Source organism: Falco naumanni, chromosome 1, assembly GCF_017639655.2.
Source record: "Falco naumanni isolate bFalNau1 chromosome 1, bFalNau1.pat, whole genome shotgun sequence".
NCBI lineage: Eukaryota > Metazoa > Chordata > Aves > Falconiformes > Falconidae > Falco > Falco naumanni.
Window position 1 is genome coordinate 20,698,387 of NC_054054.1, and position 19,051 is coordinate 20,717,437.

The 19,051-nt window shown below is 36.7% G+C and overlaps 1 protein-coding gene across 1 annotated transcript; it reads right to left on the reverse strand.

The window, feature by feature from the left end:
* Positions 1–427: 427 nt before the first annotated feature.
* On the reverse strand, positions 428–18,873 carry MYOZ2 (myozenin 2). Its single transcript, XM_040582342.1, has 6 exons — positions 18,713–18,873; positions 18,057–18,160; positions 12,849–13,018; positions 9,892–10,021; positions 7,982–8,165; positions 428–849 (listed from the first exon to the last, which is right to left on the reverse strand). Exons 2-6 carry the CDS (start codon positions 18,130–18,132, stop codon positions 618–620), a joined length of 792 nt encoding a protein of 263 aa, XP_040438276.1. The 5' UTR covers positions 18,133–18,160; positions 18,713–18,873; the 3' UTR covers positions 428–617.
* Between the last annotated feature and the right edge of the window lie 178 nt (positions 18,874–19,051).

Consider the following 19,051-nt stretch of genomic DNA (forward strand, 5'->3'; position numbering starts at 1 on the left):
CATACTATGTAATCCTTGTCATTGGCAAATTTACTGCATTTTCTGTAAACAAATCCAGGTGACGTGGGTATTGACATCCATAATTAAAACTGAGTAAGATCTGGAAAGGAGGAAAATGGACTGAACTTGTTGTCATTGAAATAACAACAAAATTCTTAACTTTGGCTGAAAGCAGGGTTGGGAAATAACGTTGATTTGTCATAGCTTTTCTTGAGCAGGCAGTACTCGAAGTGCACTAAGTGCACTGTTGTGGTGTTGCTCAGTTGTTTTACCATAATCAGCATCCCTATCAAATCAAATCCCTTGATAGTGGTGTCATGTTTTTTCTTAATACACTTGTTCTTAAATGGCAATCAAAGATTTTAGAAAGTAAAAGGAAGTAGAAGAACATGTAAACAGAAATAGAAAATATCTCAGTAACATTTGCCAAATTATTTTATTTATATTACGCCTACAGATGAAACTAGATGCCAGAGAAGAGTCACTGTATCAGACATTATTACTTATATTCCAGCTGCCGAGGAAAAATTTTGTCAGTAGCCTTTAGTAATATTTGGACCAAAAACACAGGGATGTGCAGCTTTCAGCATTTTGTACATTGTAGAGTGCAGCTTCTCTCACAGGTCCTCTGTTTCTGGAACGGTGTTGGAATCCGAAGGCTGAATGAACACTACAGGAATATTCTCGGATGTCCATCCTTTAGGAGTCCTATTGAAGGATCTTCTGGTAGCAAGAGGGTTTGCAAGGATCATGAATCTGGGATCATTTAGCATCAATAGATTATAATCTGGTACCTTGAATTTAACCAGCTTTGATGCTCTCTCAAAACCACCAAAGGGAGTAGCAACTCTGTAGATATTAAAGAAATAAAAGTAAAATGTGATTTTAAAAATACTTGTTTTCTTTTCCTCCCAGGAACTGAAAAGAACAAAGTCTATTCAAATGATAGACATTTTGTACAATTGCTTGTTTACATTTTCAAGCTTTTGGGGAAAATACTCTGATTGTTTTTCTGTCAAGTCTCTAAGATCCAATTTATTTTCCCTTAGATAAAGCCTGAAGCCTTCTTGAAAATTCAAATGGACGGAAGAGCTGAGGGAAAAAGATGTTGCAAGAAAACCTTGTCATTGGTGAGTCAAAGCTTATTTTGTTGGAATCAGTTGGTAAGTCTGAAAACATGTTCAGTACATTCTCTCCAGCAGGTAATTAGTTTAGGAAGTTCTCACCCCATTTTCTCCTATCCCCAGTTGCATGTTCCTCCCCCTACGCTATATTTCAGCACCATATTGTTGTACCAGTTAGAATGTATGCAGTTTGTGCTATAAACTTGGGTCACTTAGGTGATCTGGCTTAAACAAAGACCCTTCAAAACAAAGGAGCATTTTGAAATACAAATTATTTCAGCAATCTGGTTTATATCATTACGCTCAAACAATTGTAGGAATACAAGGAAGGAGGCAGTAAAGCATAATGTGAAGCAGAAAGGAACGGCCAAAGACAACAGGCTCTGGAAAGGAGGGGAAGGGGTGAGGACTTCTTACACCAGCTTTGTTTCTGAAGAAAATGTTTCTGTAACTAAACCTTGAAACACTGGCTGAAATTGACCCCTAGTCTTCGGCCAGTATTTTTCATGTTATTGAATGTAAATGTTCCCTCTGGTGATAGGCCTGAGAAACTAAAAGATAAAAAAAAAAATGAACAGGAATTGTTACATGCATTTGCAATTTTTTTAAAACAACAGTATTTCCACATATCTCTCGCGATTCTTTTATATTTGTGGGTTTCTAGGCTGAATGAAAAAAAAAAATGCTGGAGTTTTTCTGTCATTTTTTCCATACTCCTTTGTATAAGCAAACATACTATTGCATGTGGTCTGCACTTTGATCAGCTGCGTAACTTTGCTGGGATATATGCTAGCCAGTTAAGAGTGTCAGATTTTTAGGCTACACGTGACCACCTTATTTCTGCAAAGCTAGATACACAGTGGCATGCAAAAATGAATTTTTGTTGAAATGGAATTTCACCAGCCTTGGTACTTGTGTGTTTGGTACAAAGTGACAGATTTGCTGGTATATACTTCCATTGGCTCCAGTATTATAGCAGAAGCCTGGATAAATTAACACCAACAGAAACTAAAAGAGATCATTTGAAGATCTGACTAAGAATTTCAGCAAGATAACTGTAGATAACACAAAACCTAGGGAGAATTAACCACACACACACACACTCACAAAGAGATTAATTCAGAAAAATGAATCCCTGATGTAAAAGAAATGGTACTACTCTGTCATTACACAGATAATTCACTGAATTTTGTTACAAGCGGCATTTGTTAAAGGGGATGGTGGTAACTCCAAAAGATTAATCTTGTTAGACATAAAAAATTATGAAAGTTCTAGGCATGCACATTTACTGAGAGAAGAGCACTGCTTTGGATTAAGCTCTAAAAATGTTTCTCAAATGAAGATGAGACAATATTTTGCAGCAGCAGCCAGACCAAGCATTAAATTCTCTGTAGGTCAAAGGAAATTCTTTATAAAGTGCCTGTGGTATCAAGCTTTTCTTGTGAAACTGTCTCCTAGGTCACAATGTCAAACTGGGTATGCTATGATACTGATTACAAATAATTACTTGGTAATTGGCACAGTGCATGTAGTGATCTACATCTTACAGGATAATAAAGATTGGTTTAATTGCTGCTCTAATTATGATACACATTCTCACATTGTTGTAATATTTAATTCTCATCAATATGTAAATTAAAAGGATAATCAATATGAACATAATAATAATAGCTGTATAAAATGCAAAACAATTCTATAGTGTAAAACATCCTCTTTGTAGTATTTTTGGGTTTTAAATACAGGATGTTTCAGTGGGTAACAGAAACAGGAGGGTGTTCTATGGAATTTCTAGTATCCTTTTGGGTGAAAAAACCCTCATGTAGTTCCTACAGAAAGTCTGGCCTCAAAGAATTGTGCATTCCTGTGTGCTAGGCAGAAGCACATGATGATCAACATAAAGGAGAGTGCAGTAACTGGCTAATAGAGGTTAATTTTCCTTTACAGCAGCAGTATATTTTTGTGAGCAATAACCTGTCTGACAACATGGTGTTGTAATGACCTGTGTTGTGTGTACATCAACTGTATCACTTGAGCTCTGATTCATTGTATAGAAGCCTAAAATGCATGTGTGAAAAATTCCAGTAGTCATTGCTCATAATATGGGTGGAAATGCTGGTTCAGAGCCATAGGAAGTGGCACCAGGAAGTGTAAGAGATTGTTTAATATTCACTTTGCATATTCCTAAAAAGTAGGTGTGTGATTTAACAATAGTAGGCCCAATCATATTTATTTTTAGCTGTTGTTTTAGCAGGGCTTTTTTTCCTGCAGTCTTTCTTATTGAACATTATATTTTCCTAACACAGGAGAGTACTTGTGGTTGATTATTTGGGAAAGTCTGAAGAAATGTTTTAACTGTATTGTATTAACACCTTCAATTAAATAATTACAAAAATGTGAGTTTCACATTTGAAAATGGACTCTCATTCTTAGAACATTCTGTTTATTGTTAATTCTTGTGAGAAAAGGAGACACATGAGCTAAGAACCTGACCCTGCAAAATACTCAGAGCTTCATGGTAGCTTAGTGCAAGAGCTAATGCCAGTTTCACAGAGGTACTTAGGTGCTAAGGAACTGGCTAAGCACCCAGCTTCCACTTATCTCACATCAGTTCAAGTTAGCACCCAAAATTCCTTTGAGGCTCTGGTCCTCAGCATTTTTACAATAGAGGTCAGAATCCATTAATCAATAAAAACAGAGCCCAGCCCAGATGGACTGGATTCCTGTAGTGTTTTTGAAACAGTAGTCTTTGGGAATTGAGAAAGCTGAGCAATAATTTATCTGGTAGGAGAGGCAGAACTAGTTAGACTTGCTTGTCTTACAGCTTGACTGAGTAAGATGTAGTGCTTTGTATGTTACTCATAATCCTACCTTTGCATTTTATCCAGCTCCAAGAAAGCAGATGGAATAAAGGTACTAAAATTTAGCTAATACTACAAACTCCTCAAGAAATGTAGATTCATGGTGTCTTTCCCACAGGTGATTACTGGGTGCTTCCACACTGGTAAAAGAGGCAGGAAAAGTTTTCACTAGTAAATAGTTCTTCAATCCTGATAGGAATTAATCTCCTAGAAAAATCATATAGCATTTCTCTGCTAGAACAGATTCATTTTCATCTAGGAGGAGGAAGGGTAGCTTGGTCTGAACAGTATATTCAGAGAGCTTCAGAACCCAGTTTCTCTGATTATGCACTCTGTCTAGTGCTATGTGCTGTTAAACCATTGCTGGCTGTCACACAGAAAGCCTTGCCTCAGAAGGCAAATGCACTTGACATTTGCTCCCACTGCTTATTCATTCATTGACCTCCAGCATTGCAACGTCCCTGCAGCACAAAATGTGTTGCCTCCTCATTGGTGGGGAAAAAAAACACCTGAATGCTGTTTAGTGCTGAATATACCTTTAGGCCATGCATCTGTGTGTCTTTTCCAACACATCAGGCATCCCTAGCTGCTGAAGTTGTGTTGCTTTTACAGATATTTTTGGAACAAGGAAAGCTGAAAGGAACCTGCATATGACCTGTAAAGTCTGAGTGGTGTTTTAACAGATACCACTGAATGAGCTAGGAATAATCTCAGGCCGTTTCCTTTGCATCACACTTACTGTTAACCACACCCCCTCCTGACTAATGATGACTGTACCAGTATTTTGCAGGAAAGCAAACATAATGACATTTTACTGAATGATGAAGCATGATAGAAAGCCTTGATTGATACCCTTACTGATAACAAAACGGTGCCATTATATTGCACTTAATTGCCTAATATAGTAGCAATTGCTTTCTCTCCAAGACTGCAATTAAAGAAGTCAAGGATGCTGTGACCTAGATGCACAGAATGACTTAGTAGGATCTAGACACAGAAGTCCAAAGAGAGGTATCTCACTCTGTGTGCAAAGCCCAAAGGCTGCTACATTCATGAGCTGCCTAATGTTTTCCTTATATAAATGATCAGATCTACCTTTATCTTAGCTATACTGGCAGCTGCACCTATCTTACACCAAAGCCCACCTGTGATTCTCTAATTAATAATCTTTTGCCTGAAATTCCTTGCTTGAAAACACATATATGCTACTGCAGCAAGCTTTGACCAAATAGGCACTTTCACTCAAAATCCATGGTTATTAATGTTGAACCTTTTTGTCAAATAATAGTATAGTATGTCTGTGACTGGGGTTGTTCTGCAAGAGGTTTGGATCCTTTTCAGTCTGAGGGGATCTCTTTGTAAGAGTGGTCCTCACTGCTCACATACAGTGTTCCAGCAAAACTACTACCCAGAAATGAAAAAAAAAAAAAAGTACTTGTTTTAGACAGTCTAGGACTCTTAGCATAGATGTCAGGCCACACAACTAATAGAGAAGTGTAGGTTCTGTTTCCTGCTCCTAAATCTGTTTGCTTAATTTACTGTAAGCAGTAGTTAAAGAAACTGCATTGAATGATCTGGGAACTCAGATGTAGGCCCAGGTTTCTCTTTCCCCAAGTGAGTTTCTTAATTGTTTATCTAGAAAAATATGTTTGTATTTTTGTAGCCCAAAGAGGTTTATTATTTCCTGTGCTATGGCACAGGTCTTGATAAGGGAAGTGGAAAGTATTCCCACCTCTTCTGTGGAATAGCCAGAAACCATGTTTTTACACCTCACCTGAGGGTTGTATATTCTTGTAGAAATAAACTCATGTGACCATGTTCTAGGAAAATGATCTTTCCAAGAAATGAACCTTATTGCCTATACAAATGTTAAAAGAATATGTGACCCCTTCTCTGTTTTTGGAAAGGAAGACCTAGTCTAGCCCTGATCTGAAGATAGGCAGACAGAACTAATGCTGATGGCCTTAGCAAAGAGAAATTTAAGGCACAAAATTAGCCTTCTCTAGAATGTCTTCTGTTGATTAGTTTGGCAAGCAGTGTGCTGTCTATTTTGAATCCCATAATCAGACACCCCACTTTGGTGTGCATTTTTAGGAGTGTAGATACCTAAGTCATGGCTGTCAGGTGCTCTCCAGGAGGCTTGTGTCTTGAGTTTCGATTTTGCAAATTCTCAATGTATTTTTGGATCTGCTGCTTCTTGGTAGAAAACATAAATCTGAATGTACTGTATGTAACAGCTTTTTTAGGTCCACCAGGCATCTTTATTTTCTTCTGGATGCGGATTTTTTCCATGACAAGGAGAGTTGGTGGATTATATTCATATGCCTTGTGTTTTGGATTTAGCAGTTTCACAATCTGGATCTGGATTTATGTGCCACGTTGTAGGTTGTTATGGCAGTTACAAGGGAGAATATTGACCTTTCCCTTACATGAATGCATGTGTTTAAGAAATTTGGACCATGTTAAGCCACAGATCTGCCATGTTGTACAAAGAGAAAAGCACGACAGAAAGAAATCCAGACAGTTAATATTGTAAAGAGGACAACTAACAGAGAATATGGTACCACAGAGCAGCTAAAACTCCACAAAGAAGCCATCAGATACCATCCCAAGACATATAGCCCTATTAATGGGGCCTCTGTGCCCTGTCTGATCCTGTCTTTCGCAGCAGCAACTCATATGCTGGACTTAGAATCTTTCTTGTGAGAGGGAGAACGGATTCTGTCTCTATTCCATGTGTATGTATCTTGGGGGTTTTTTTGTTGTTTTGTTCTGTGGTTTTTTTTCCAGTTACAATTGCCATAGTACATAAACTGTGCTCTTACTGTTCCAGTGTTAGCAGCTGTGGCACATCTCTCTGACTTGTATTTGTTATTTTGTTTGCTGAGAAGAGGGTGCTACATAGACTTAGTTATTAACATGGCAATGTATATTGCTGTTAGGAAATCAGAATTAGTGTAGTGTCTGCAGTGCCGGTTTTGACATTGAATTGTGTGATTTTTTCAGTCCTTGTACTCGTAGCTGGGACTCACTTCAACGGCAGGAACTCAAGTGGTGTTTGTGGTATTTTTCTCGAAGTTTATATTGCCATGAGCCATTTTGTTTTTCAATAGATTTCTGTGTGGTGTTTTGAGGAAGGGGTTTGGTTTGGCTCAGCTATCTGGAACTCAGCAGCAGTTATTCAGAGGAAAAATATCCTCAATTTCAATAAATAAAGATAGTGTGAATCGTATGAATGAAAGCAAAAGACATAAGTGAGTATGTGTTTTAAAACTTCCAAAATAGTTCAAAACCCTGTGTTGTCCATGGATCTAGAAGTTCTACTGAAAGCCTTAGTATACTAGTTACTATGTAAATAACTTCACTCTCAGATCCCCTTCTACTTTTAAGTGCTTTTAAAGTCTTTTTGTAATGTTTTAATGTTGTTAATTTGTTGCCAAAGGTTATAGAAGATATAAAAAATGTTAAATGCAATTAAATATGCAGTCTAAGTATTTGTTGTGAGGGATTGGTTGATGGATAAAGTTCATTGTACTATCATTGCCTAAAAGAAAAAACATGTGAGTTGTATTAAAAATACCCAACAGTGTTTTTCGTTGTACTGCTTACAAAGTTTTGATTGAGTTTCCCTGATACATCTTAAAATCCTGTGCCAATTAAGTCAACAACAGAAATACTGAAAGGAGTTAAGTGTTGCTATAGCTCATGTTTCCCATTTATTGAGTACACTGGATTATGATTCTTTCTTTCTTTCTGTCAGTGTTTTCAGTAATTCATCGTACATTCCTAGTTCTGCAAATGAGTTTTGGGGCCATACTTCAGAGAGATACTAGTTCCCTCCTTAATGCTGTTATTTGCCACTTGTAAGTTGTATGAGTGTTCATGTTTATGGATATACTTGCAAACACAGGTGGTAGATTTTTTTGCAGCTGGTGGAAACATTTAATTTCACAGTAATTTTTCTCTGCACTGTAAAATTCAGTGTCCATTCAGAATTACCTGTTAAAGCTTCTGTAGTCAGGCAGCTCTGGCTTTGCTTCGGGTTTAAAAAGTTTAGGATACAAAGCTTCCAGCAGCTCTGGATCATCCCTAATGGCTTCTATCCAGGGAGACTGATAATACTTTGGCACAGAAGTAGTGTTGAACTTTTCAGGAGGAATTTCTTTCAGTGGTCCAGAATATCCTGCAAGGCAATCAAGGCAAGACCATTATAATACTACTTTGCGTTTTCTGCTTCCTTGCCACCATCCTATATAACTAGGAACTAACATACAGGTATTTTACTGTTAAGTAAAATGAACGATTGGATGAAGTCACCTGGCCAAAGCGACACAGAAACAGAAAGCTGGCAGTGGCCATTTGTAGCCTTTCAGATAACTGCTCCAAAGTATTCTACCTTCTTTTGATGCGAAGTTTGTATTAGTTTTACATAAATTTGTTTCTATCCTTATAAACGTTTGTTTGAAACCAGACTACAGCTACACAGCCCTTGACTGAATTAACAAAAAGATTTTAAAAACAGCCTTTTCTTTAAAAGTAAGTTAATTCTATAGTCTTTGAGTGACATTTTCCAAAAGTGTTAAAAGGAGTTAGGATCACAGCCATTACAGTGGAGTTTTTGCCTTTGCCCCCGGCTTAGATGCTGTAAATGTCCTACCTACTTGGTTCTCTGGTCCTTTTCATGATCTGAAAAAGTGAAGAATCAGTTGTTTTCTCTGCATAATCATCTGAGGATCAGGCTCTGATCAGAATTTTATTAAATAAATGAATTCCCTATTCTGTGTGATTTCTTCTAAAGCCAAGTACAATATGGCAGGAATAAATAGGGGAGGGGGGATGAAGCCAGACTTTAATGTACAATCTTAAGAATTAAAACCAGTGAAGGATTAACCAGTTATGAGTTATACTATTTATTTGAAAAACAAGGGAAATATGTTCTACCCTTTTATCATCTTTGTTACTGCTGTTTCCTTCTATAAGCTTAAAAACCACTTCTGATTTCATATCTACTCCTTTTGCCAGACCTTTTTTGCCTAAGAAAAGGTTTGAAGATTTCTGTCATGTCTTAGCAATAGAAATTACCCCTGTTCACATTGTATTTGACCAATGGATGCACAGAGCCTTAGCAGTCACTAACAGAGTAGCATTGACCTAGTTTGCATAGACTGGAAAAGGTCTGCACAAAACATGCATTGAGTAATTCTGAACAAAGAATGAATTTGTAAAAACCAGTCTGCTCATGGATAATTCATAAACAGGAAGAAGGGCTATATCACTGAATAAATTAGTTAAAACAAATTAGCCTTCTCTAGTCTTTAAAGAATACCAAAAAAGGCCTTCTTTTAACTCACTGCTTTAAATAAAGAAAACAGTACCCTCACAGTTAGGGACTTAAAGAAGAACAGTTTATGCAGCCACAGGCAAATTCCTTTTTAAGTCACCCCTCTGTAAAGATTTCTAGCAAAACTTACAGTGACTTCAGTTTTACATTTATAGGTAATTAAATTACAATGGCCAACTTTCAGACTGTTGAGCATATTAGAAACAAAGGTTTGGCAAAGAAAAGTCAGTATATTAATCTGGTTTTAAATCTGAGGATCCGTTCCTCAATGTTTGTAAGACCAGTAAATATAGAAGCAGTCTCTCTTGATATTATTGTATTGTTTTCAGTTTAGGCAGAAGTAGTACAAAAGGCATATCAAATCGTTAAAAATTAAAAGAAGCGACTGAAGAGCACCACTTTACGTTTCTGTGGGAGATTCTGATTACTTATCTGACACAAATTTATTGATTTCTGATAGTGAGTCCATTAACAAATTCTTGTTGAAGATACTGTTTTATGAAGAGGTCCTTCCTCTGCTGTGAAATGAGAACTAAATATATTTAATGTCTGTAGACTCATATATTACCTGGGGCGATGTTGTCAGGATGTGGTGGGCTCCGGGGATCAGGTGTATTAGGAGGTGTCATTGGGGCATGCTGGGGAATTCCTTCCACACTGAGGCCATCCATTTTAACGCTCTGTATGGGCTCTCCACGCTGCATTCAAATAGAAATAGATATTATTGACAGCATAGGGAAAAAAAAGCCTCTGTGATTCTTTCTTGAGGGTTGGAGTGATGCTGCGGTTCACAACCCAAATCGAAGATCCATGGTGTGCTATCCAAAGGCGTACTGTCCTGATGTTTGGTACCCTGTTTGCTAGATAGCACTCCCCAGATTTTCTGGACCTCAGCCAAAAGGTGAAACAGTTTCACAACTCTCTTACATTGGCTATGTAAGCAAAAGAGAATAATTTTTCAGTGTTAAGAATGATATCCCAGCACAATTTTAAATGTCTGCATTACAAGTGTGTGAACGCTTTATTGAAAGGATCGAATGTGTTGTGAGCTAGGTCAAGATGACTAAAGCCTTATAACTATCCAGCTGAATTGTCTGACCTTTTCCAACGTTTTGAATATTTAAATATTGATATCCAGTCTACAAAGAGAGTTCACTTCTGCTTACACCAATCATCACAAAATCTACCTGTGCATATGGGCTCTGTGGTTCACAGCAAACTTTGGCAGAGGGGCCCATAAAATGTGTCCCCTGGATCACTAGGCAGTAGAAGCTGTTATGTGCCAGACAGAGCACCCTTGCTACCCAAAGATTCAAGAAATACGGCAAGTTTGAGCCGTGTGAGTTTCAAAGCACTGATTCTTCAAAGTGGCTCTTCCCCTATCAGTTGTAAATTCACTGCATTTGTTGAATTGCCTTTGGGATTTTCTTTTCCGTTATTTGTAATAGAAATAACAACTTCACTGCAGGTCACTTTCTGGGGATTTGTGATATGCTGTTATTTTCCACCCTCCGATCAGGTCATCAGTTCTAAGGAAACATCCAAAGGCTTAATCATTGTTGCATAAATATAGAGTCTCATAAGAAGTCAGTATCTTATTTTAGCTATGACACATAGGCTAAAAGCAATTTAAATATAGACTGTGTTAGAGCAAGAGTTTCTTAAAGTAAGAAAGCAAACAAATAATACTTGTTTAAAATTGAAACAAAAAAAGATCAAGGCCATCCTTAAGTATGGTAGAAAGATTAATTTTGACAGTCAGAATCATAAAGATGGTGAAGACAACACCCGTGTTGGCTAAGTAGGCATTTAAGGGAATGGAACAGAAACCAAAGAAGCATCATTTTTTCATGTGTCAGCATGTCATACTGACTGTACAGCATGTGTACTTTATGTGTTTTGGTGGGAAGCAGTAGACTAGAGGGGAACCAATCTGTCAGACTGTAGCAAAAGCATGGAACTGGACACAGAAACTGATGAGTTTGAGTTACTCAGATTTTTTTTATACAAGGTTTCTTTTGTGCAGATTTATTTTAAAAAGTCAGATTTATCAAAACTCAAACCTGATCCCATTTGATGCCTGTGGAATTTAATTTCCACTGAGTGACCAACTAAAGAAGTTTAAAATACCTGTACCATAGAAAATGAAACTTTTTTTTTTTTCTTCTATAACATGGGATATTAAGACATACTTTTCTTCCTGAGTAAAGTTGTTTTTTTTTGTATGGGAAATATAAAGGCCACAGAATTACAAATGTATTTACCTTAACAGTCAATGAAGCATAGAGAATTCCTTCTTCAGGAAGAGAGAACAGAAATATTTTAGAGATTTCAGCTGTAATCTTGGAAATACTGAACTCAGCTCCAGTAATCCTCTCCCTGACTGTTGTGAGATCCCTGAACATTTTGGTTAGCATGGAAGTGGTAAATTGCAAATGTGTCTTTTTTATGTGTGCTCCCAAAGCCTCATTATGAGATACAACTAGACAAAAAGTTTCCTTAAGAGTCAACAAGTTGCATTCATTTTATTGCTTATGATTAATATACAAGTGTGTGGGTACTTTCTTTAGTAAAATATACAAAATTATTTCTACAAGAAGTATTTCCTAGATGAATTAATAATAAATAACTTTTGTAGCACTTTTTTACTTTCATCTTCAAAGCATCGTAAAAGTACGGGGGTGAATTCCACTTCTTTAGTCATGTACCTTTGTATCTGGAATCAGTGAGGGTGCGCAGATATAGCAGAGAAGCAGAATTTAATACAGTACTGGAATCAGAGGGGCTGCTTGCGTGCTGTATTAGACTGGGCATAGAGTATTCACATTCAAATAACTAAACATTGCAGTGCATTGGAGAATTAGTTAAAATTTATGAATGTTGTTGTTCCTATTGTCAGAGGTTAAAGAAAAGGTATAAATATTTTGCAAAGGCTGCAGATGAGACAGACGCCAGGTGCATTTGGTTCCTGCCATGAGGATTCCCAGGGTATCACTACTGCTTTAACCCTGTTGCTGAAGGACTAGTTTAAACAAAAATTGTCCTTTTTCTCCCTGTTGAGGTAGGCAGGCCAGGAGTGTATTAGTGTCAGTTGTGAGAGTCATTTTGCTGCCTGGGAACTGAGTTGAGACCACCAACATATTTTAATAAAAATACTTACTGGTTGCATGAAACAGACTCTCATTTCTTCCAACCTTTCAATATCATTAACTAGTTAATTTTCAATAGTCAATGAGCCAATTATTACAAGATAAGAACTCTGATCACTAGTAACCTGAATCAAGTTTGAATGAGAATGATTTGTATCTGATGTCCTTAAGTATTAAGGTTTTCAGATTTTTTATTTCTGTAGGAGCTCAATAAAATACAAATGGCTCACTTCATGTTAGCCTCATTCTAGTACAGAATTTTGCTTTATTCTTCCTGAAACTACAAATTAATCATGCACAGTCTGTATCATGAGCACCAAGGAAATGCAAGCTAGTCTCACTGTGTTTCATTAGTAAGTTCTTACAAAATACTCACATTTCTTGGCTTGTTTGCTACGTAATGATAATTTTCATATGTGTATTTGTCAGATCTCCGTTGACGTCTCTTGAAGAGTCTTGCACCTCTGTTGCTGAGTGTTGATAGTTCCTCTACCATGATATCTCTGGGGGTGCTGACCTTTTTTCCAAGGTTTAAACTGGGTGAGACTGCAATACAATGGATAAATACATACCTCTGTTCTCTTAAATGCCTGATATTGCATACCCTACACCTGAAACATGCTACAACATGTTAATGCATACTTAAGTAATACATAGCATACAACTAATACATAGCTTCATACGGTGTTAGTGAAATTAATCATCCTTCCAGAATTTTGGAGGACAGTATTGAACACACAAACCTGTTTTGTCGAAGATGCTGAGCACCTCAAGCTCCACATTTACTTCAGTTGAATGACATTCAGCTTTTATCAAGATCAGGTCTATAATGTCCTACACACCATCTTTACAGCAGACTAGTAAAAACTAGCTTCTGCTGAAACCAGGAACAAAATTCCATCTGACCCCAGGGTTCTCGCGTCAAACCTTCAGTTAACTCTCTGTGTCCTGAATTGGACTGATGATCAGGTAACCCCTTTTAAACATACCTGCTTATAAACATTTTATTTTCAATTGTTCTTTAATATTATGATGTTTGCTTTTGAAATCCAGGGTACATTTTATACTTTTAAGGAAAGTTTGCATTAAAGTATCTATTAAATAGTATTTTAAAACTGTTTTTAAAGAAGCTTCAAAGTGAAGCTCAAGGAAAACGAGAGCTCTAACAAAGAATTATAACATGCTTCTATGAATTGATACATTTAGAACATTTTTATTTTCATTCTCTCTAAGAGGAAACTGAATTACTAGATGCAATATTACTTTATTCCCTACTTGGGAAAAAATCCTGCTTTGTTTTTAGTGACCTCCTAGGGGATTTGAAAATGAAAATGCATAAGCAGGGGAAGGGGACATCAACTGGAACTGTAAATGGAGAGCTCTGGATGTCAGAAACGCTACTGATCATCCTTATGGTAATGTTCTGGAAACTGGGATGCGGGTGGCAATAAGCAAGCTGTTGCTTAGTGACTGAACCCTTTTACTAGATGTCCTCAACCTATACATAAAGCTTAAACCTTAGACTACAGTAACTTCATCACTAAATAGACTATTTTCTACTAATTTATTTCTACTTAGAAGTTTGTAGGATTTAACAAATGTAGCAATAATTAGATTGCATAGTAAACCCAGAATTTCTAATAAAATAATTGCTATTGCCACTTTAAAAATTAATGGTTTATTAATTGAAATTGTTCTTAGTTTTTCATAAACTTCAGGAAGAAAACCAGGAAGAGCAGTGTGCTTTGAGGATTGTATCAATGATCTAGTATGTTTCTCTGATACACTTATTCAAAGTCACATTCTGTTGTTTCTTCAGTAATAAGACATTCTAATCTTCACATACTCTTATGGTCTACATGATTTAAAATTCTGAATTTGACATATATTTTAATGCATTAAAATTAAATGAAAGCAAATTATATGTAAGACACTGTATCTTGCTTTTGGAGTAAGCACACAGGAAGCCCAGTTTAAAATTAACATTACAAATTAATTAACTGCAGAAGATACTGCAAAGTTAATATTGCATATGCAGAGCTTCATTTTGGGTAAATGCCAAGTTCAACATAGCATATGTCTCATAATAACTTTATGCTGGAAAAACAATGTGACTTGCTGACATTTAGGAAAACTTAATTGAGACAGGTATATTAAATACTTAGCTGAAGTTATAGACAACAGTTTTCCATATGGTAAATCAAACAAGTTTGTGGGCCCTGGGGCGCATCACTTTTGATCCAGTTACATTCATACTGATTTCAGTTGAATGTTTGCAATAGATTTAACTGGCGCAAAAGCAAGCTAACTGTATTGTCAGCTGGAGCATGTGCTTGTGCTTTAAAAATAGTATGCACAGAGAATCCTAATAACCTCCTGTTGTTTAAGAGGTAGCTACAAAGCAGAGTGTTCTTAACATGGAAGAAAATGACTCAGCTTGCTCAATGTAGCTATATCAGTGACAGTAGTGGGGTTTTGGCTCTGTGGCTGAGATAAGTGCATTGGTTATTGGCCTGTGGCCCAAAATTTAGACCCACAAGTCATATTTTGATTTTATAATTTCTCAAGATTACTGCAGGGGTGTTGGATGGTTTTATATTAGTAAGTAGTAAGAAATTTACCCCTCAAATCAACAACATTTTCATGTAGGAAAAGCTTTTCTTCTTTGTACACTGAGTGGGTAGTATGTACATCCTCAGAGTCTGGGGTGCCAAGGTGATTGCAGATCTCTGTCCAAACCACTCTTGTATTCTTCTGGGACACACTGGATGTTGCCTATTTTGGGCCTTGCTGTTCCCTAACATGCAGACTGTTCTTGTTAATGTTAACTGAAGGCTCCAAGGTACTTTGTAACCCACAGTTGTGTACTGTTGTGTATCCAGGCAGGATCCCAATAGCCTAAGTGTGAAGTTCATTTGAATCCCTTGCCAACTAAAATCTAATCATCTGTCTGGTTTTATGATGTGTCTAGGGATTGTTTCAGTGTCAGTGCAGAAAAGGTGATGAAGAATGAGAAAAGGAGGACATTTAGAGGATGATAGAACATCAGTGTCATAAATGGACGTTGTAAATTAATACTAGAAGTTTCATTCATAGTTTAATCCTAATCTTAACCTTTTAGCTTCATTTCTTAATATGTTCCTGCCAAGTCCTTCCTGTCCTGTGCTTAAAATCATAACAGACTCTATTTAAATATGATTTATATAGTTCCTCCTGCATTCGCTGCCTAATCCCCCTTTAATCCTCCAGTTTACAATCTTCTAAATACCTTAATCTGGATCATAAATTTTAATTATGAATATCATATAGTATGCTTATTGTAGTATCAGAAATAAGATTTTTTAACTATATCATGAAAGACAGTTAATCATGTAACTACGGAAGTATGCCTTTAAGAAATAGTGTAGAACTGGCCGTGAGATTTAGTGTAATTGATGGCTAACCTGATGAACTCTGAGGGCCTCCTTAAACATATGTATGTACATACATGTTTACCTCTACCAAGTAGCCTTAGAAATGTTATGATTAGTCCAAGTCTGCTAGTGGAAAACCGAGGGCTTGGGGAGGTCACTGTATCCACATGCTGATTTACTACTACAGGCTCTCTTCTGAGACCATAAAAGGGTTTACAGTTATTGTCTATTCCTTCAGCATTTTATGACATGTGGAACTTCTCTGAAACACAAAGTCACATCCCACAAGCCAACAGGAGATGTGGACTTCTACTTATTACCAGTCTTGCCCAGAGGTTGGTATTCTTTGAGACTGGGCAGATTTTGTAGGTTATCCGCAACTGTTTCTGTTCTCAATGTCTTTTAACAAGGCATTTGAGATTCACTGTTTACCTGAAAGCATCATAATAAAGAGGGGCTGAAGTAAAAATGTAGTAGGTATGCTTTCTGTGTGTCATTTCAAGCTACCAGGGCTTAACGTTACAGAATCTTCTGTTACTGTTTACCTATGTTGTTGACAGTGCAGAATTTCATAAGTCTGTGAGGTTGGCTGAAACAGTACATTTAATTTTTACCTTTCAATATCCCAGGCATCCAAAGAAGATGCAAAAATAGAATGCACACTTAAAGAGTTAGTATTGCCTTCAGTGGCCACATATCACAAGCATATCTTGTAGGATAAGCTGTCGTATCTGTGTGTATGGATCTAAACTTGACAGCAAATCTGATAATACGCAAATAATAAAAAGGACAGATTATAGGAGGCAAAGCATCAGCACAGATTATCCAATAACACCAGTGATTTCAAGGACTGTATGGTAGATTTATTAATATTGCTATGAATAGTAGCAACATTTACCATGTGAAATGCCTAGTTCCAAACAAACACATGAAAGACATTTTTTTTTTCCCCTCAAGCTTACAGGCTATTTCAGACATATATAGTACTTCAGTTTACAATACCAAAAAATAATGTAGTAGTAATGAAATCTGTAAGGGCAGACTGGCTTTCAGACTTAAGTGTGTGGTCAGTGGAGAATAGAAAGAGGAAGAAGATATTTGCTTAGGAATAGAAATTACAGAAAAAAACCCTATGGAAATATTGTAAATTCTAGGACTGGGCACTGAAACTCCTAACAGATTTTTCTAAAAACTTTATGTCCCTGGTCCTACTTTTCATGCAATCACAATGCTCAGTGAGGGAGTACAGAAACCGTCCCCAAATTATTTGGAGCAAAAGCCCGCAAGAAAGATTTTCAGTACTAGAATTTAATGTTCAGTTTTATCCCATGTGAGGGGTATAACTGTCATAAATTCTAAATACTAATGGAGCTTCTTGGTTTTTCAGTGTGGCTTTTGGGGTGCTTATCACTTTTAAAAAACTGATCTTTTATGTAGATGATAAAAAGGCTTCATGGGGAGTATTGGAACGATCTCCAAAAGCATCCATCACATACCTAATGAAAGCCAAGGATATTTGTATTCCCAGCTGAGTTAATTGTTTCTTAAGTTGTCACACTAGAAACATAGTTTTAAGAGCCTGTTTCAGAAAATCAAACTGTACCTTCCTATAAGTGTCTGCATTTTCATCAACACAACAACATAAAAATGTACATTTTTTTATATAAGATCAAGTGGTGGCTGCACATTAGAGAGAATTGCCAAATGCTCGTAAAATTTGTTAGTTACAAAGATAAAGTTTGAGGAAGGAACAGAGATGTAAACATTTATTTCAAAAGTTTTTATCATTCATATAAAAAAGCAGAGTGAAACAGCAAAATAGAGGATACAGATCAGCATGTTTCTTAATGGTAGCCTTTTGAAATGGAATGAAGTCATGTTATTAACCCCAAATAATATTCTGAAAGTCTATCCTAGCAGAATGTACATCAGCTGTTAGATTACTTCATTCCTCCACAGCAGTTGTTCATCTGAAAATAGCTTTCAAATGAAAAGAGGCAACTACAAAAGGATTAGTTACGATAGGCAGCATGATACTCCCACAAGATTATTTATGGCAAAACACCCAGAGACAAAGCTGTAAGAGAGTGAAACTCTATGATTAAAAAAAAAATGTATTAGGGAGGGCTAGAGGACATTGCATATACAGTAAGCTGGGTTTAGCGCTATACCATTTCTGTGTATTTCATCCATAATGGCTGATGCTTGTTGTTTCCTCTCTTTGACCATGGCAGAATGTGATAACATTGTGATTTTCTGATACGATTTTTCCTTGCTGAAAAAAAACAACACATTTTTACATTGTTTAGCCAACTTGCACAATTTGGCCAACTTTAATTTCTAACAGCCTGTTTAAAATGGCTGAATAGTGAAGTTAGTTATTTCTGATTTAGAAATACTGCAGTTTTAATTGTGCAAAATGCACTGGCAGTTCTTGCTTGCACACAGATGCTAGGACATGTTCTGATGGATAGAAGATTTGAAGGAATGGACTTTGAGTTGGCTGCATAAATTCTGTAGCAAAAACAGTGTCAGTGGTCTAGGCCTTCTCACATCTACACATATTAAAAATGTAAATTGATAAACAATATTTTAATTACATCTTGGTTTATGATTTCAGAAATGCTACATTTTGACATTTCTTAATCTAATACTGAAATTGAGGAACTAAATGAGATGCTTTGTCATCTTTAAAGAAAGTGCATTTCTGACCAAGTAAAAAAATAAACATAATTTTAATTGCAGAGTCAAGAGGTTACATGACAGTCTTTTATATGACAGTTTGTAGAACAGACAGTCAAAATATTTCAGGAAACAATGCACTTACCCTACTGTTTTGTTGTGCAGAAAAAAGCGATCTCAACCCTTTAGTTGAAGCTTCAGAAGTTAGTTATGTATGGGGATGACCTGCCTGGTCCAGGGTGGTTTCTACCCTTGTGCTTGGATCTGCATGGTACCTAGTACCGAGACAAACTGGGGGCTGACCCTCTTCAAAGGGATTGGCATCCAGCTGACATCAACTAGTTATATATAGAATCAAACACTCCAGCCACTCATATCTTCCTGGCAAAAGAAGAGAACAGAAAAGATTCAACTGCACCCACAACAAAGAGAGTTTATATCCCTTACAGAGCTTACTGGAAGATTTAAAGGAATGCTCCTCTCG